Source organism: Budorcas taxicolor, chromosome 8, assembly GCF_023091745.1.
Source record: "Budorcas taxicolor isolate Tak-1 chromosome 8, Takin1.1, whole genome shotgun sequence".
Lineage (NCBI taxonomy): Eukaryota > Metazoa > Chordata > Mammalia > Artiodactyla > Bovidae > Budorcas > Budorcas taxicolor.
This window is the reverse complement of record NC_068917.1, coordinates 48,074,995-48,092,345: the sequence shown is the minus strand read 5'-3', so window position 1 is coordinate 48,092,345 and position 17,351 is coordinate 48,074,995. Positions and strand designations below refer to the sequence as shown.

Genomic DNA, 17,351 nt, shown 5'->3' with positions numbered 1-17,351 from the left:
CAACTCTCTGGGCCTCTATTAACATACAGACAAAGAAGCAGAGCCAGACAGAACTCATCCTATCTAATTGTATTGTCACCGCAAGCCCCTTAAAATGACAACAAAGGGTTAAAAAAGACTTAAAAAGAGCAGAAGATGGGGAGAGGATAACAGACACGATTATTTTGGAGCCTAGCAGGCACGTAGACAGGTAGTAACTGATTGCAAACCCAAGAGAGCTGAATCCTAAGCCACCAGTGAGGAAAGCAGACATACAAGGAAGTGTTAGTTGCTCAGTCATGCCTGACTCTGTGATGCCATGAATATAGCCCACCAGGCTCCTATGTCCATGGAATTCTCCAGGCAAGATACTGGAGTGGGTTGCCATTCCCTTCTTCAGGGGAACTTCCCAACCCCGGGACTGAACCCGTGTTTCCAGCATTGTAGGCAGATTCTTTACCAGCCTAGAAGGCACGTAGATAGGTAGAACTGACTGTAAACCCAAAAGAGCTGAATCCTAAGTCACCAGTGGGAAAGCAGAGATACACACACACAGCCAAATACTCAGGCCCATTTTGGCAGAAAACTGGAAGACTTTTCCCCCCACTGATGAGCACACAGAACAGGGGACATATAGACCCAGGGACACCAGAGGCAGCTGAAGGAAAACAGTGTGATGAGGTTGAATGTGTGCCTATTATAATAGATGCTGAGACACCCAGCGCTCTTCCCAGCCACAGGTCCCACAAGGCTTACAGCCAGGCCTTTCTCTGTCAAGCAGGAAACTAGAAGCATCTTCTGTAAGGAATCAAACTAGGTCAAAGTAAAGACTGGTGGTGACTAAAACTGGTTTCACATCAAAGAATCCAACCGATGCCTTTTAGTGAAGCTTGGGCAACTCAAACACTCAAGCTTCCAGTCAGACTTTCAATTTCCCATTCAAACATGTGGTTGAGCAACAAGCAAGGTTTTTCATAAATTTGAGGAAAACTGTGAATATGAAAGATGCAGACCAAAACAAACAGAAAAAGACAACCCACGTAAAAATTGAGACCAAAAGATAAGGAGAGACAAAAATCAGAGCGAAACAACAAAAAAATTCCTGGTCCCTTCAAAAAGAAAAGAGAAGAAATTTGAACTGTGAAAGAAGGAAAGATTACTAAAAAAGATTATCACAAAATATGGCAACAGAAATGAAAACCTCAGTGGAAGGGTTAGGAGATAAAAGTGGAGGAACTCTCTCAGAGAGTAAAATAGGAAGACAAATAGAAGGAAATAAAGAGAGGAAAGGAAACTGGAGGACAAATTCAGAAGATTTCATATGCATAAAAGGAGCTGTAAGAAGGAAAAAGAAAGTGGAGGAAGGAAATTTAAAAAAAATTAGTTACAAAAATTTCCCCAAACTCAAATCATGCATTTGCAGATCAAAAAGGCCCTCTGAGTGTTCAACATAACGGTGGAAAATAGACCTGCAGTAAAGCCTATCACCATGAACCACTGAGATACAAGGGGGAAGCTGAAGAGACAATAAGCTTCTAGAAAAAAACACAGGCCACATACAGAAGATCAGGAATCAGAATAGCACTGCATTTCTCAACAGTAACTGGAAACTAGAAGATAACAGAGCAAAACCTCCATAATTAGAAACAAGAAAAATTTAGAGTGCAGAGTTCTGTATCAGCTAATCTATCAATCAAGTGTTAGGGTTAAGGATAAAGATTTGTTTGGACATACAAGGCCTTGAATATTTTACCTGTGGTGAATCCTGAGGAAGACACTAGAGGATGTGCTCCACAAAAATGAGGGAGTAAACCAAAAAAGAGGCAGATACAGGACATGATAAACAGGGGAATCAACACAGACAGGAGGTGATTAGGATCCCAGGATGGTGGAGAAGGGAAACTCCATGGTAACATATGAACTTTAGGCCCCAGAGGGCAGTCCAACCCAGATGGGAACAGGTCAGAAGACTTTGGGGACACTTCTGTAAAACAATGAAATTAACAGAACTGGATGCATCTAAATAGTTTGGGAAGCAATTAAGACAACTGGTGAAGAGTTTAGGCTTCTGTTAAATACAAATACATAGAAAGCTAAGGAAATAAAAGGACAAGATAATTATTTATTACAGAGAAAACAAAATGTCATACAGAAAAGGAAACTGAAGCACAGTATTTACATAGTTATAATAAAACACTCGATATAGATCTAAGCACAATCATGATGTAACTATACTGGGAGACTAGAAGGGTAGGTGGGAAGGGTGCATGTATAGGGCGAAAAGACAGCTAAATATTCATCTTCTATAGTGGGAAATTATTAGCTAATGTCCAAACCTAATGTCGAGAAACAGCAATTCAAGCATGCTGTTTAGAGATATGGAATTAACTGCCAAATGAATCAGGTAGAAGAGCTGAAAGTGACTACATCTGGGGACAGTAAAGTGTAAGGGGAGGTGAACGAGGACCGGCTCTTTTTCCTAATTAACTTTATACAACCATTTGACTGTTTAACTCAGTATATAGAATTTTGATATCAAAGAATAAAGGAATTGGATGATATGATGTCAAAGTGTTTCAGCGTCAGTTACTCAGTCATGTCCGACTCTTTGTGATCCCATGGACTCTAGCCCACCAGGCTCCTCTGTCCGTGGGATTCTCCAGGCAAGAATACTGGAGTGGGGTGCCATTTCCTTCTCCTGTGATGTCAAAAGGACTCTTCTATTTCCAAGCTCCATGATTCTTTTAGGGCAAGTTTAGCTACTAGGACTGGAAACACATCAGGAAGGTGAGCAGGGAAACTCACTTATTAACTTGGCTCACTTATTAACATGTCTGAGTTCTCTCCTGTCACAATCCAGTGACAACAAAGAAAACAGCCAGTTTTGGGAGTTAGAATTATTAGGAAATGAACCCAGATGCACTTCAGTTCAGTTCAGTCGCTCAGTCATGTCTGACTCTTTGCGACTGAATGAATCGCAGCACGCCAGGCCTCCCCATCCATCACCAACTCCCGGAGTTCACTCAGACTCACATCCACCGAGTCAGTGATGCCATCCAGCCATCTCATCCTCGGTCGTCCCCTTCTCCTCCTGCCTCCAATTCCTCCCAGCATCAGAGTCTTCTCCAATGAGTCAACTCTTCGCATGAGGTGGCCAAAGTACTGGAGTTTCAACTTCAACATCAGTCCTTCCAGTGAACACCCAGGACTGATCTCCTTCAGAATGGACTGATTGGATCTCCTTGCAGTCCAAGGGACTCTCAAGAGTCTTCTCCAACACCACAGTTCAAAAGCATCAATTCTTCGGCACTCAGCTTTCTTCCGATGCACTTACATATAAATAAAAGATAAAACACTTTTGCCCAGACTTAGTGCCTGAATGGGCTTCCCTGGTGGCTCAGAGGGTAAAGCGTCTGCCTGCAATGCAGGAGACCTGGGTTCGATCCCTGGGTCAGGAAGATCCCCTGGAGAAGGAAATGGCAACCCACTCCAGTACTCATGCCTGGAAAATTCCATGGATGGAGAAGCCTGGTGGGCTACAGTCCATGGGATCACAAAGAGTTGGACATGACTGAGCAACTTCACTTCGCTTCACTTCAGTAACTGAATACATAGAAATATTCTTCCAATGTGATGAGAAACAACAAAAGACAGAGAAATTAACCCATATTTTATCAAGTAGCCATCATGATGAATTTTCATTTTAGCCAAATCCTTTGTTGAGAAAACAAGTCTGGCTGTTTTTAAGTTCTTCTGTGACCTTCCAAACACTAATTCTTAATATGGCTGGCCAGAAAATTAACTAATAAACTCCTTTATATCATTATATTTCATCTTTATTACTTTATCTTTGAAAGCAGGTTATTAAATAATCACATTTTGGATTAGTATTATTCTGATTTGAGATTTTATCAGTGGCTCCTAATTCCTCCATTATACTTACCTAATTCTCCTGACACCCAGTATCATGAGCTTCAAGCAGAAGGCTGTTGTGTAGGTGTGTTTAGTTGGCCTGTGGGGTGGAGGTGGAGGGGGGTGGTCTGTCAGGTTTCTCTGAAATTAGAGAGTCCTCAGTAGCAGGTTTACATTTATGGACTTCCACAGTGAAATTGTACCCTCAAAGATCACCAACTCATCTAAATTACAAGGAGATAAAGCTGGCTACTTGGGAGATAATTCCATAAATAACAGGATTAAATAGAGGATGTTGAGGATCAACTTCCTTCTAGAGCCTTGGAAGAAATGATGTTTGTTACTTTGTGTATATTAGGTATATCAGAGTTGCAAAATCAAACTCAGGATTCTGACAGAGCCTGGCACCTGGGGGTCCCTGGATGGAGGAAGAAGGGAGGGAGCTAGTAGCAAGAACCTGGAAGGAGTTCACGCATCATTGTCTCAGGCCCAGGCAGTCGACATTACTTTGTATTGTGGTTATCAGAACTAGATGAGAAGGCAAATGGGAACACAGGAGATGCACTAAAAGAGGGTACCCCAAAGAAAGGCTGTTGACAGCTGAAGTGATAAGGACAAGCCCGTGGTACTGCTCTGTATGGGGTCACTTGGACAGGAGTTGTCTAGGGGAAGGCACCAACTTCATAAGACTGGCTAAACCGAAGGGTGGAATTAGAGTGTGATGCGGACAAGTCAGGCAGGCACAGGGTGATGGTCAGGATCGAGAGGGTGACTTCTAGGGGCCCAGAAGGATCAAACTGATCTCTAAGTAGACCAAGACAGTTATCAAGCTCATGGGATCTTAAACAGATGGCTTTGCTTGGCCACTGAGTCAAGGGTCTCTGTAGACTTAGTCAAGTCCAGGAGAGCAGAAATGTAGTCTGGCCAAAGGTCACAGAGGCTGAGCTGGGAAGCCAGTCTAGGGCAGGGTGGAGTCTTCCAGAGGTATTGGTAACCTAAAATTCCTTTAAGGCAAGGGAACCTTTGCTTAGGATATGTCCAGGTAAAGTTGAAGTACAAGAAAGGCATTGAGGTCCTGTCTCCCCACTATCATCTGAAACCGCTTCCACTTTGCATGGCAGGCATTACATATTATATCCTCTTAAGTCCTTGAATGAGCCCATCTGTGTATCAGCTTAAACACAAGGCAAAGAAATTGTTTCATACCTCAGAAAAAATAGAGAAGGAGAGGCATATCTTTCAAAGAACTTTTTTCTTCAACTCTAGCACGAATTGAAGAATTCCTTGAGGAGTGTGGAAAACCTACACGGAAGAATCAATCACATTCTGAGATGCATTTCTCTAGAGGTTCAGTGAAGGGGGTTGGGGAGGGTCTACAGAGGTACACCCACCACCAGCAAGACGTTCTTCCAGACAGATTGCATTAGTGGCTGAAGTCAAGCAAATAGAGACATGATGGTTTGGTCCCAGAACTACAATGTAGAAAATAGACTGAAGAGGTTATTTTTGATCAGTTAAGATATCCAAGGGCTGGCCAACATTTTTCCACATTTTTTTTCCCTCATATGGCTTACTCATCAATTGGATCCATTAAAAATTTTTAATAATGCACGAAAAGCACCTAGAAATATTACCATGTAACAATTCATCAAAAAATGTGAGTGTTCTTTGCATTAATGCTGAATCCTAAATTATTCTTCATAAATGTCAGATATCTGAAAAAGTCACTTCAATTTCCTGCCTAGGCTGAAACATATGAGGGATCATTTGAAAAGCTAATCACTTCAGAAGTAATTTTATAATTTGTCAAAAAAAAAAAAAAAAGAACAGTGTCATCTAACAAAATCCAGGCATAGAGTATATGATGTAAATCTGGGTTTCTTTTGGCCTGGGTTTGTGGAGAGGAAGCTAACTAACAGGCATACTGTGATGCTACTATCAGGCTCCAATTTTCTCTGCAGGGGCCCCAATCACAACTGGAAAAGGATATGAACATGGCTCTTAGGTTCGCCTGTAACACAGCATGCCTAAAAAGGTCCTAATTTCTAAAATAAGACATTCTTCTCTTGGGAGGCTGGGTAACAAAGCAGGCTTTGCCTCAGGATTCTCAGGACTGCTATTCTCCCCAAACATGTATCATCATTTGCTTGGTGACCTGCTTTCCTGACACTAAACCCTTCTCTTAACTCTAAGGAGAATGGAAATGATGTTACATCTCTCCACTCCCTCAAATGTGTGTTTGCTCTAAACTGAGTTATATTCAGTTGATAAGATGGGGTGGACTGGGGTCTTCACAATAAGATGGGGTGGACTGCATTGCCCAGGGCAGGGGTGATGGCTACCTTGTCTTCAAAGGCTATCTCCTGCTCTATTAGCTGGATTCCCCAGGTTTACAAACCTCTTTGTGGAATACTTGAGCTCAAGAACCTTTCTTTTCTATCCCATGTACCTGGAATTAGCTAAGACATTTCTTTGAGTATTTAAAACCAGCATCTACTCTAGTATAGTACCAGGGAAAGCATTACTGGCTATCAGACTTATTGGTAAATACTGAAGTCTCTAATTGCCCACATTATTAAAAAAATTATAGCTATCTTACATTCTGTTATTATATTGGCACAGTAATAAATTGGCTCTGATTCCCTTTAAGAGTCTAAATTGATTTTTGTTCTTGCACACACTCAATCTTTGTAAAACTTTGATTTTTGTAATTCTTTTGTGTGAAAGGTTTTATATCTATCTCAGTTTTCCCTTTGTGTGCTGAGGCTGTTATTAATATTCTATCTCAACTCTCCTTTGCAAAGCTGGGGCCAAGAGTTGGCAAACCACGTTCCTCAGGCTCCTTGGCCAGGTTCTGCCGAAGGACACTGCCAGGAAATGAGGCGAGAGGAAGAGAGAAGGCTTGGGTCTCTTCCTACATTTTTCTTTCTTTCTTCTTTGGGTGATATCTTTGGAGCTGGCCGTGTCCCTGCCACTCTCCCAGCTCTGTAGGTGACATCCTTTTCTATTGTTCCTGTTCCTCAGGGGGGCATCTGGTCCCCAGGTGTGGCCTCCTTCCTGAGTTGGAGGTTCTGGTGACACGGCAGGGCTCCTGCTAGGAGCTGTTTCCTGCAGTTATTTAGTTGGGTTTCTGCAACTCCCTGCTTTCACTCTTTCAGCCTCCCACACTCTGTAACCCTTTCCTAAATTCTCTCTGAAATTCCAAGTGTGTTTTCTGTTTCTTTGACAGGACTCTGACTAACAGAGTACTCCATGAGGGCTTTTTGCCAAAAATAACTATATCTTGCCCCTTAGAGTGGGACTTATGGGGAAGCTGCAAAGTGTCAGGGTCTGGAATCACTTATTTTAACAAGTATTTTGAGGCTGCTTACTATGTGCCAAGAGGCACGATAAGTACTCTCCAAAGATTATTACATTTAATCTCTGTAACAATGCTCTGGTGCAGGAGCATAATAATCCACATTTTATAAATGAGGAACTGAGGCACACAAAGTTAAGGTGACCTGCCCAATGTTCGAGAAGTAGAAGCGGCAGTTGGAGGACTAATGCCCTAACTGATGATTTATAATAATGAAAGTGAAAGAGAAAAACCTGACTGGGGTTGATGGTGGCAAGAAGGTCCATCTGCAGGCAGGAGTACTGAGATGAAGATGCCTAAAAGCACAGAGTCTGTCGAGGTCAGGTTCAAAATCTAGCATCAACAGAAGGGCTACAGAGACCTTCTGATGGGCTGGCAGAGCCCCCAGCTGGCATCTAGGTACAGCAAGGAGCTGCCATGGCCACAGCAGATACTGCAGGCATGCACTGTCCCTCTCTGGAGGTTATGGTTACAGAACCGGAATTACTAGCAAGTTTGTGCCCCCAACTTTTTCTCCCTTTGTTTTGTAGGTAATAAAGATTCCTTTGAACCTTACTATGTCAACAGAGGATTCAGGGTTTTCTAAATCAAGCAGAAACATAGCTAACAAGTCTCTTCTCAGTGAACTTCTGCCATTTATGACCATGTAATGAGTATTATGTACAGGGTTATTATTATGCTTAGCAAAAAGTCAGACAGAGAAAGGCAAAAACTGTATTTTAACACTTATATGTGAAATCTTAAAAATAAAACAAATGAATGAATATGACAAGTATAGAAACAGATTCACAGATACAGAGAACAAACTAGTGATTACCAGTGGGGAGAGAGGATGGGAGGGGCAAGTTAGGGGCAGGAGAGTAAACGATACAAACTACCATGTACAAAATAAATATAAGCAACAAGGTTATAGGGAATCTGACCAATAACTTTCAGTGGAGTATAATCTACTAAAGTATTGAATCACTATGTAGTACACATAAAACTAATATAATATTATAAATTAACTATAATTCAATTTAAAAAGTCTCTCAACAATCATGTAACAATTTGAAGTGTATCTGGAGAACTGAAAACAAAAACGTAAGGAAACAGCTATTTTAGGTTTCTTGTGAATTTAAAGTAATACGTCATATTTTTAGTGTTTGAAAACCAAAACTAACATTTTTGAAAGTGAAAACCCTTACTCAAAATCACATGGAAACAGGGAAGAAGAGAACATGTGTGGATGTTACTGAATTTCCATTAAAAGCATCATCTAAAAACCATCTTGTCTGAGACGTGACAAGATGGGTGAGGACACCTGTTGAATAGCTGAGGCTGTGCCTTAATACACTCTCTGTCAGTGCTGTGTGTGGATAACGTGGCTCTATTTTTTAGCCACTTGACCTCAGGAAAGTTAGCTAAATTGCTAAGCATCCCTCATCTGTAAACTGGAGATAAGATAGGGTTGCTGTGAGAATTACTAAAGGAAATCAGCCCTGATTATTCATTGGAAGGACTGATGCTGAAGCTCCAATACGTTGGCCACCTGATGTGAAGAGCCAACTCATTAGAAAAGACCCTGATGCTGGGAAAGATTGAAGGCAGGAGGAGAAGGGGACGACAGAGGATGAGATGGCTGGATGGCATCGCTGACTCAATGGACATGGGTTTGAGTGGGCTCTGGGAGATGGTGAGGGAGGGGGAAACCTGGTGTGCTGTAGTCCATGGGGTGGCAAAAAGTAGGACATGACTGAGCGAATGAACAACGATGAGAATGAAGTGACTTGAGTCAAGAACCTAACACAGATCCTTAATAAGGCCCAATAACTAGCTATTTTGTAGTTATTATTGGATTATTATTGATGGTTTGAAGTATAACTAGTACTATGATAGAAAAGTTCCCATAACTATCATGTTTTTACTAAGCAAACTTAGCTCAGTGAGTTCTAGAATAAACATCATAGGTAGATGTTAACACAAGCCCACTACTTTGCCAACTGGAAATACTTTAGTTATTAAGTAGTGAAAAAAAAATGCTCAGAGGGCCAGAATTCACTTTAAGGAAAAAAACCCCAACTGACCATCTGTGCATAACATACACATCAAGGATAAGACCAGAGGTCTTCAGAGACCATAATGAGAAAGGTGGCACAGTGGAAAGACCATGAGGCTTGGACCCCAGAGACCTGTGTTCCAATTTAAATCCTGTTAGCAGGCTCTGTGACTTTGGATATGTCATATAGAGCATGTCTCTGCATTTCTCTTCCTTTATCTTTTAGACAACATCTGTAAAATAATGGGTCTCTAACAGTCTTTGGGATGGCTCTACCTGTATGTCTTTAAACTTGAATGATAAGCAATTAGTGGGGAGGAGCTTATAGATAGAGACAAATGTTCCACCCTCTCTGAGGTTTACCATTCTCTACTGGTAGGAAGAAAGGGCATAGAACTGTGCTTGGAACCACTGAGTCAGCCTTTGAGGCCTAAAATGTTGGACTCTGCTTTTAGGGAGCCTTTGCCAGCTGTCCCTCCGTGGATGAATGGCCAGTGGTTTTCCTCTGACCTATCCGTCCTTCTCACAATATTTCAAATATCTTCAGTCTGAGCCAGCTATTAGAAATAGCTACTAGCAAAACACAAGACTAGACAGAGTGGTGATGTTGGTAAAGAGATCTTTGGTGAGGAAAGGATAAACATACTGGAATGCAGTAGGGCTTTCGATCCTTATGCATAATAAGAGCTTCACTTTTGCTACCAACTGTGCAGGAAATCACAAAAAGAATTAACATTCAAGTGCGCATCCAACTTCCACAACACTAAACTGTTCTTAACTTTGAGGTAAAACACGTTTGCCTCTGTATTCCTTAGTGCTCAATTTATACCTCAAAAAACAGAATTCTTATTAGGAAAGAAAAATTCAAGCATCAAAACTTCAGAATTAAAATCCCACCATTTGACTGGGAAGCAAGAGCTTATAACAGTTTCTTTGTATTCTTATGAATTGCATGCTCTAACATGGGACTGTTTTTGCTTTGGCTCCATCCCTTCATTCTTTCTGGAGTTATTTCTCCACTGATCTCCAGTAGCATATTGGGCACCTAATGACCTGGGGAGTTCCTCTTTTGGTATCCTATCATTTTGCCTTTTCATACTGTTCGTGGGTTTCTCAAGGCAAGAATACTGAAGTGGCTTGCCATTCCCTTCTCCAGTGGACCACGCTCTGTCAGACCTCTCCACCATGACCCACTAGACCATTCAGGTATGACCTAAATCAAATCTCTTATGATTATACAGTGGAAGTGAGAAATAAATTTAAGGGCCTAGATCTGATAGATAGAGTGCCTGATGAACTATGGAATGAGGTTCCTGACACTGTACAGGAGACAGGGATCAAGACCATGCCCATGGAAAAGAAATGCAAAAAAGCAAAATGGCTGTTTGGGGAAGGCTTACAAATAGCTGTGAAAAGAAGAGAAGTGAAAAGCAAAGGAGAAAAGGAAAGATATAAGCATCTGAATGCAGAGTTCCAAAGAATAGCAAGAAGAGATAAGAAAGCCTTTTTCAGTGATCAATGCAAAGAAATAGAGGAAAAGAACAGAATGGGAAAGACTAGAGATCTCTGCAAGAAAATTAGAGATACCAAGGGAACATTTCATGCAAAAATGGGCTCGATAAAGGACAGAAATGGTATGGACCTAACAGAAACAGAAGATATTAAGAAGAGGTGGCAAGAATACACGGAAGAACTGTACAAAAAAGATCGTCACAACCCAGATAATCATGATGATGTGATCACTAATCTAGAGCCAGACATCCTGGAATGTGAAGTCAAGTGGGCCTTAGAAAGCATCACTACGAACCAAGCTAGTGGAGGTGATGGAATTCCAGTGGAGCTATTTCAAATCCTGAAAAATGATGCTGTGAAAGTGCTGCACTCAATATGTCAGCAAATTTGGAACACTCAGCAGTGGCCACAGGACTGGAAAAGGTCAGTTTTCATTCCAATTCCAAAGAAGGGCAATGCAAAAGAATGCTCAAACTACCACACAATTGCACTCATCTCACATGCTAGTAAAGTAATGCTCGAAATTCTCCAAGCCAGGCTTCAGCAATATGTGAACCATGAACTCCCAGATGTTCAAGCTGGCTTTAGAAAAGGCAGAGGAACCAGAGATCAAATGGCCAACATCCGCTGGATCATCGAAAAAGCAAGAGAGTTCCAGAAAAACATCTACTTCTGCTTTATTGACTATGCCAAAGCCTTTGACTGTGTGGATCACAATACACTGTGGAAAATTCTGAAAGAGATGGGCATACCAGACCACCTGACCTGCCTCTTGAGAAACCTGTATGCAGGTCAGGAAGCAACAGTTAGAACTGGACATGGAACAACAGACTGGTTCCAAATAGGAAACGGAGTACGACAAGGCTGTATATTGTCACCCTGCTTCTTTAATTTCTATGCAGAGTACATCATGAGAAACTCTGGACTGGAAGAAACACAAGCTGGAATCAAGATTGCTGGGAGAAATATCAATAACCTCAGATATGCAGATGACACCACCCTTATGGCAGAAAGTGAAGAGGAGCTAAAAAGCCTCTTGATAAAAGTGAAAGAGGAGAGTGAAAAAGTTGGCTTAAAGCTCAACATTCAGAAAATGAAGATCATGGCATCTGGTTCCATCACTTCATGGGAAATAGATGGGGAAACAGTGGAAACAGTGTCAGACTTTATTTTGAGGGGCTCCAAAATCACTGCAGATGGTGACAGCAGCCATGAAATAAAAAGACGCTTACTCCTTGGAAGAAAAGTTATGACCAACCTAGATAGCATATTCAAAAGCAGAGACATTACTTTGCAGACTAGTCAAGGCTATGGTTTTTCCTGTGGTCATGTATGGATGTGAGAGTTGGACTGTGAAGAAGGCTGAGCACCGAAGAATTGATGCGTTTGAACTGTGGTGGTGGAGAATTCTCTTGAGAGTCCCTTGGACTGCAAGGAGATCCAACCAGTCCATTCTGAAGGAGATCAACCTTGGGATTTCTTTGGAAGGAATGATGCTAAAGCTGAAACTCCAGTACTTTGGCCACCTCATGAGAAGAGTTGACTCATTGGAAAAGACTCTGATGCTGGGAGGGATTGGGGGCAGGAGAAGAAGGGGACGACCGAGCATGAGATGGCTGGATGGCATCACTGACTCGATGGACATGAGTCTGAGTGAACTCCGGGAGATGGTGATGGACAGGGAGGCCTGGCGTGCTGCGATTCATGGGGTCGCAAAGAGTCGGACACGACTGAGGGACTGAACTGAACATAGGACTGTTGAGTAGAACTTGAAAATATATACTCCCAGTAATCAGGTCAAATATATACTTTAAAAATGATAGTGTTTTTCTGTTTCCTAGTCAAATTTTAGAGTACACTTAAAGGAAAGAATAAACTGCTACTGTAATTTTTGAAGTCACAAAGAATAATCTTTTTAAAAAAAAGAAAAGTAGTAATCCTAAGAGATAGCAGCAGCCCACTACAGTATATTATTCAGGACTGGAAATATCTAGGCACTAACTGACACATTTCAAACTTAAAAGATTCTAAAAGGATGGACACAATGACAACTGCTAGTTGAAATATTTACAGCATATCTAAGTACAGATATGTATAGTATAATGTGGAAGTGGGAAAACAGACCACTCTGCCTTAACATAAAAATGATTCATAAAGAAAAGGAAAAACCTAACATGAATTATAACATCAATTTTCTTTACAGGCTGTCTGGATTAGGTTTTAAACTTTAGTGGGCCTGAAGAGAATCAGAATATTGTCTGTGTATTGCCTCAAGAGACACCATGTAGGACTAGGACTCTAAAGGAAAAAAATGATAGGAACAAAATATGACAACTTCTTTTCAATTGGCTGGTAAGGCTTCCCTGCTGAGTAATTAGGGGTGGGCATGGTGGGTGGGAAAGTAGGCATATTAATTCCCAGGGCGTTGAATCACCATTATTTCTCTTCAGGGTTCTTCAGCACCTCTGTGCCTTTCTTGCACCTTTTCCTTATAATTTCCCTAGTGAAATATAATATGATTACTTAGTGATGATTTAGTGATATGATTTTAAAATGTTGGTTTCTTTTAAAAATAATCTTGGTTCACAACATGCTTTTCTCTGGCTTGCATCCCTCGGGCAGGACCTCCACTTGACTGTGACAAAGGCTGCAAGGCTACTGGTGGGCCAGCTCGGGGGTGTATACCTGGAGTGGGTTTTCTAATGTCCCATCCACAGCATAATGCACCCCCAAGCCTTTTTAAAGACTTTGTGAATTCTCTGTATCACATCCCTTTCTGCTTAAGACGGAGTGGTTTCTTGTTCTTGCAACTGAACCCAGATGGATAGCTAAATATATCAAATTGCAAGTTGGAGATACAATGCCACAGAAGATTTTTTTCAAACAATTCACTTAAAAAAAGAGAGAGAAAGGGGAAAATATCATAGACAACACTGATGCTTTTCCCATCTAAATGATAACCTGTATCAGCATAAATAAAGGTATCAAGAGTTGTATACCACAGCCCTGGAGCAGGCAAGGTATCTCCCAAGCTGGCCAGAAAGGATTGGAAGTTAGAAGGAACTCTGATTCAGATCCTCAAGGAACCTTATAAATACCCAAGAGTTGAACACCTCTGGTCAAGAGACTGAACCACAACCACTTCCACCAAAAACAAACATACAAAAACCCTTGTATATTTTGTGCTTAAAATTCTAATACGTAATTTAACAGCACATCCAACTGTCCAATGGTAAAGAAACCACCACAGCTTCACATGAGAATTGATTTTGACCTTTCAAAGAACTTCCTGTGACTTTCCATTTTTTGAGCTGCTATTTACATTTGAGAGCAAAAGAACAGTCTTCACAGCTGTACTGTATGAACAGGAAAGACTGTTGCTTGACTAATTTACATAACAAATCTGAACATTCAAGGTACACATTCAGGGTATAAATTACTTTCAATTTTTCTAATCTGAAGAAGCTACCCAAATTACTTTTACAGTTCAGATGAGTTGAATAAGTTACAACGGAGGATTATTTTCCTAGAGTAGAGTGATCCAAATGGAAGATTTGTGATTCACCTTGTCCTTCCTTCCTCTTTTTCAGACTGTCTCACCTGCTACCACCTAACCTGTATCTAGCTGAGACAGAAGGGAGCAGCAACAAAAAGGAATTTCTACAGAAGCTTCAACTACCAAATCTTAACCTGCTGAGGACCAAGCTAGGATTTACAAGGATGAACACATTAAAAATGAATCTATCATATTGAGTCCTCTTTCTGGAGGTGAACCAAGTTGCTAGGTTGGAGGGGGAAAATGACTTACTGTATAAAAAGCACTTGTACAAATTTGGTCTTGATTCTTGAGAGCTGAATTTTAACAAGAACCAGTTCAACATTTAACAGATAATTATTGAGAAGGTATACACAGTCATCCCTACCCTGTAATTGAAGCTAGTTACAAAAATGCCTATATAAAAACAGAAAAAATAGCTAATCTCACAATGTTGTGGTCTTTTTGTAAAGATATTTTCTATTACTAGAACCAGTGTTTGAGAACATTTTATCTAATTTTTTATTAGAAAAATATCTAACAAAAATTAGCTTTTTATCCAAGAAATTTCAGTAACCCACCCCAACATTCAGATTCATAGTAAATGTTTGAGAGTCACTGTATTAGATTCCTATTGCTTCTGTGGCAAATGGTCATAAACTTCATGGCTTAAAATAAGAGAGATTTATTATTTTATAGCTCTAGCAATCAGAGTCCTAAAATTCAAAGGGTCGGAAGAACTGTGTTCCTCTGTGGATGCTCTAAGGCAGACTGTTTCCTTGCCTGTTCTGGCATTTAGACTCTGCCTGCATTCCTTGGCTCATGTCCCTTTGTATACCTTCAAAGCTAAAAATGTAGCATCTTCAAATCTTCCTCTCTCTCTTATCTCTGCTTCTGCCATCACACCTCTTTGTCTGACTCTAATCTTTCCTGATTTCCTCTTATGTGGACCCTGTGATTGTGCTGGGTCTATCTGGACAATTCAGGATACTCTTCCCATTTCCAGATCTTTAACGTAGTCATATTGGCAAAGCCCCTCTCACTATATAAGGGTAGAGCATCACAGGTGCTGGGGATTAGGACATAGACAATTTTGGAGGGCTGTTATTCTGTTTATCATGGCTACTAAGATCACTCATACGAAAAGAAAATATTCAAATATCTTTGCAGCTATTTGTGAAAATATTAACCAAGAGTGCTCACTTTACAAAAATTCGTAAGATTGTTAAAACAAAAATGATGAAAGATTCACATTTTTTTCCCCACAGAATCAAGTATATATACTTTCTACAGGACATAATGATTAACTATGAATAAAAATCAGGAAAGTTTTCCCTCCTACCACAGTAAAAATCCAGATTTTCTGTTTATCTTACAGGGCAGGCGATGGTTACAACCTGGATGTCACGGATGACTGGATGACTCATTCAGAGACGCTGGTCTAGCTGTGACATTAACATGGTAATAGCTGATTGGTAATTTGATTGTACTAAATATTACCTGTTTGAATAAAGCGTAGTCCTGTCATGTGGATAATGTTCATTGACAAACAAGGAAGAAGATGAAATTGTGGTCGTCAAGGAAGCGGCTTCAAACAGCGATGGAGTACTAGGCACCAGATCTGGCCTGTGTCGGGATCCCAGTGCTGGGTGACAAAAAGCAAAACAAGCCCTCATGAATCTCACTAATAAATGTTGTTTCAGTGTCTATGATAATCTAAATGAGTCAAAAGCATTCATTTTACATATCAGGCTGCAAATTAAATTGTGAATTAATTGTGCTCTTCTGAACTGCAGCAGAAATGTAAATAGCTTCTTGCAAACATGTTAAACAGAAAGGAAATTGGACTAATTTACAAAATGGCTAATGGAAATGACATTATGAATGTTCTTTTTCAAACCTAATAAAGTGATTTACTGTTTCAAAAGATGACATAAAAAACTCCTAGGAGCTTGAAGAGATAATTCGACAGAGATTAAAAGGATGATTGGCAAATGTATAAACAGTGAACCTGATCCCCCTTGTGAGGCTATGCTCACATCTGTGATTCTCAGTGCAGATCTAAGAACTCAGATTGCTAAGAGCCAGAAACAAATGCTTCAGAGACTAACAGCCAGCTAGACCTTAACCCTGTTTGAGCCCATGTGGGCATCTGTGAATATTATTCACAGCTCTTCTTGTTATTATATTTTAACAAGCAAGACTGCTTTTTTTTTTTTAAATGAGAACTCATTTTTCTTTAAAATGTAGGTACCTATGGAAATTCTCATGCAAGAGTGTCCCCCATCAGAAAAGTAGAACAGTCTATGCTCACTCTGAGTCTACGTGGATTTTTTTTTTTTTTTTGACAGTTGAATCTGGATCATTTTAAATCATCCTCTCCCAATGGACAAATTCACATCAATTACTGGTCAGCCTGTCAAGAGATAGTATTTTGCTTAAAGGACCAACCACAAAGATCAGAGTTCCTTTAAAAAGGAACATATAAATTCCCAGAGATAGAATACTGTGAATGAATCTTGTTTTTATCATTCCATAGTTGGACCTTTTTTCCCCTCATGGAGATACATTATTTTTTAATTTTATGGAACTACAGCTGACACATATTCAATAACACAGGATCAGTTTTAGGTATATAACATAGTGATTTGATATGTTTATTGGGTTGGCCAAAAAGTTCGTTTGGGTTTTTTTCTGTAAGATGGTATGAAAAACCCAAGTGAACTTTTTGGCTAACCCGATATATATTATAAAATGATCATCACAATAAGTTGAGTTAACATCCCTTCACCACACACACTATTAGCATTTTTTTCTGGTGATGAGCACTTTTAAGATCTCCTCTCTTAGCAACTTTCAAATATGCAATACAGTTACTATTAACTTGAGTCACTATGCTGTACTGTGGATTCTTTTTGATCCTTTCCCCAAAGTAAGCTAGAACAGATGATAATAAATACAATATAGCCTTAAGGTGTTTGTGGTATTCCTTTATAGGTACCATAGGCTCAGAATTA

At 40.3% G+C, this 17,351-nt stretch overlaps 1 protein-coding gene across 1 annotated transcript in view; it reads right to left on the bottom strand.

The window, feature by feature from the left end:
* The window catches only part of PIP5K1B (phosphatidylinositol-4-phosphate 5-kinase type 1 beta), a 232,466-nt gene that overhangs the window by 74,219 nt on the left and 140,896 nt on the right, over positions 1-17,351 (bottom strand). The window contains exon 11 of the mRNA XM_052645045.1: positions 15,835-15,979. Coding sequence (XP_052501005.1) covers positions 15,835-15,979 — 145 coding nt within the window. The remainder of the gene's footprint in view (positions 1-15,834; positions 15,980-17,351) is intronic.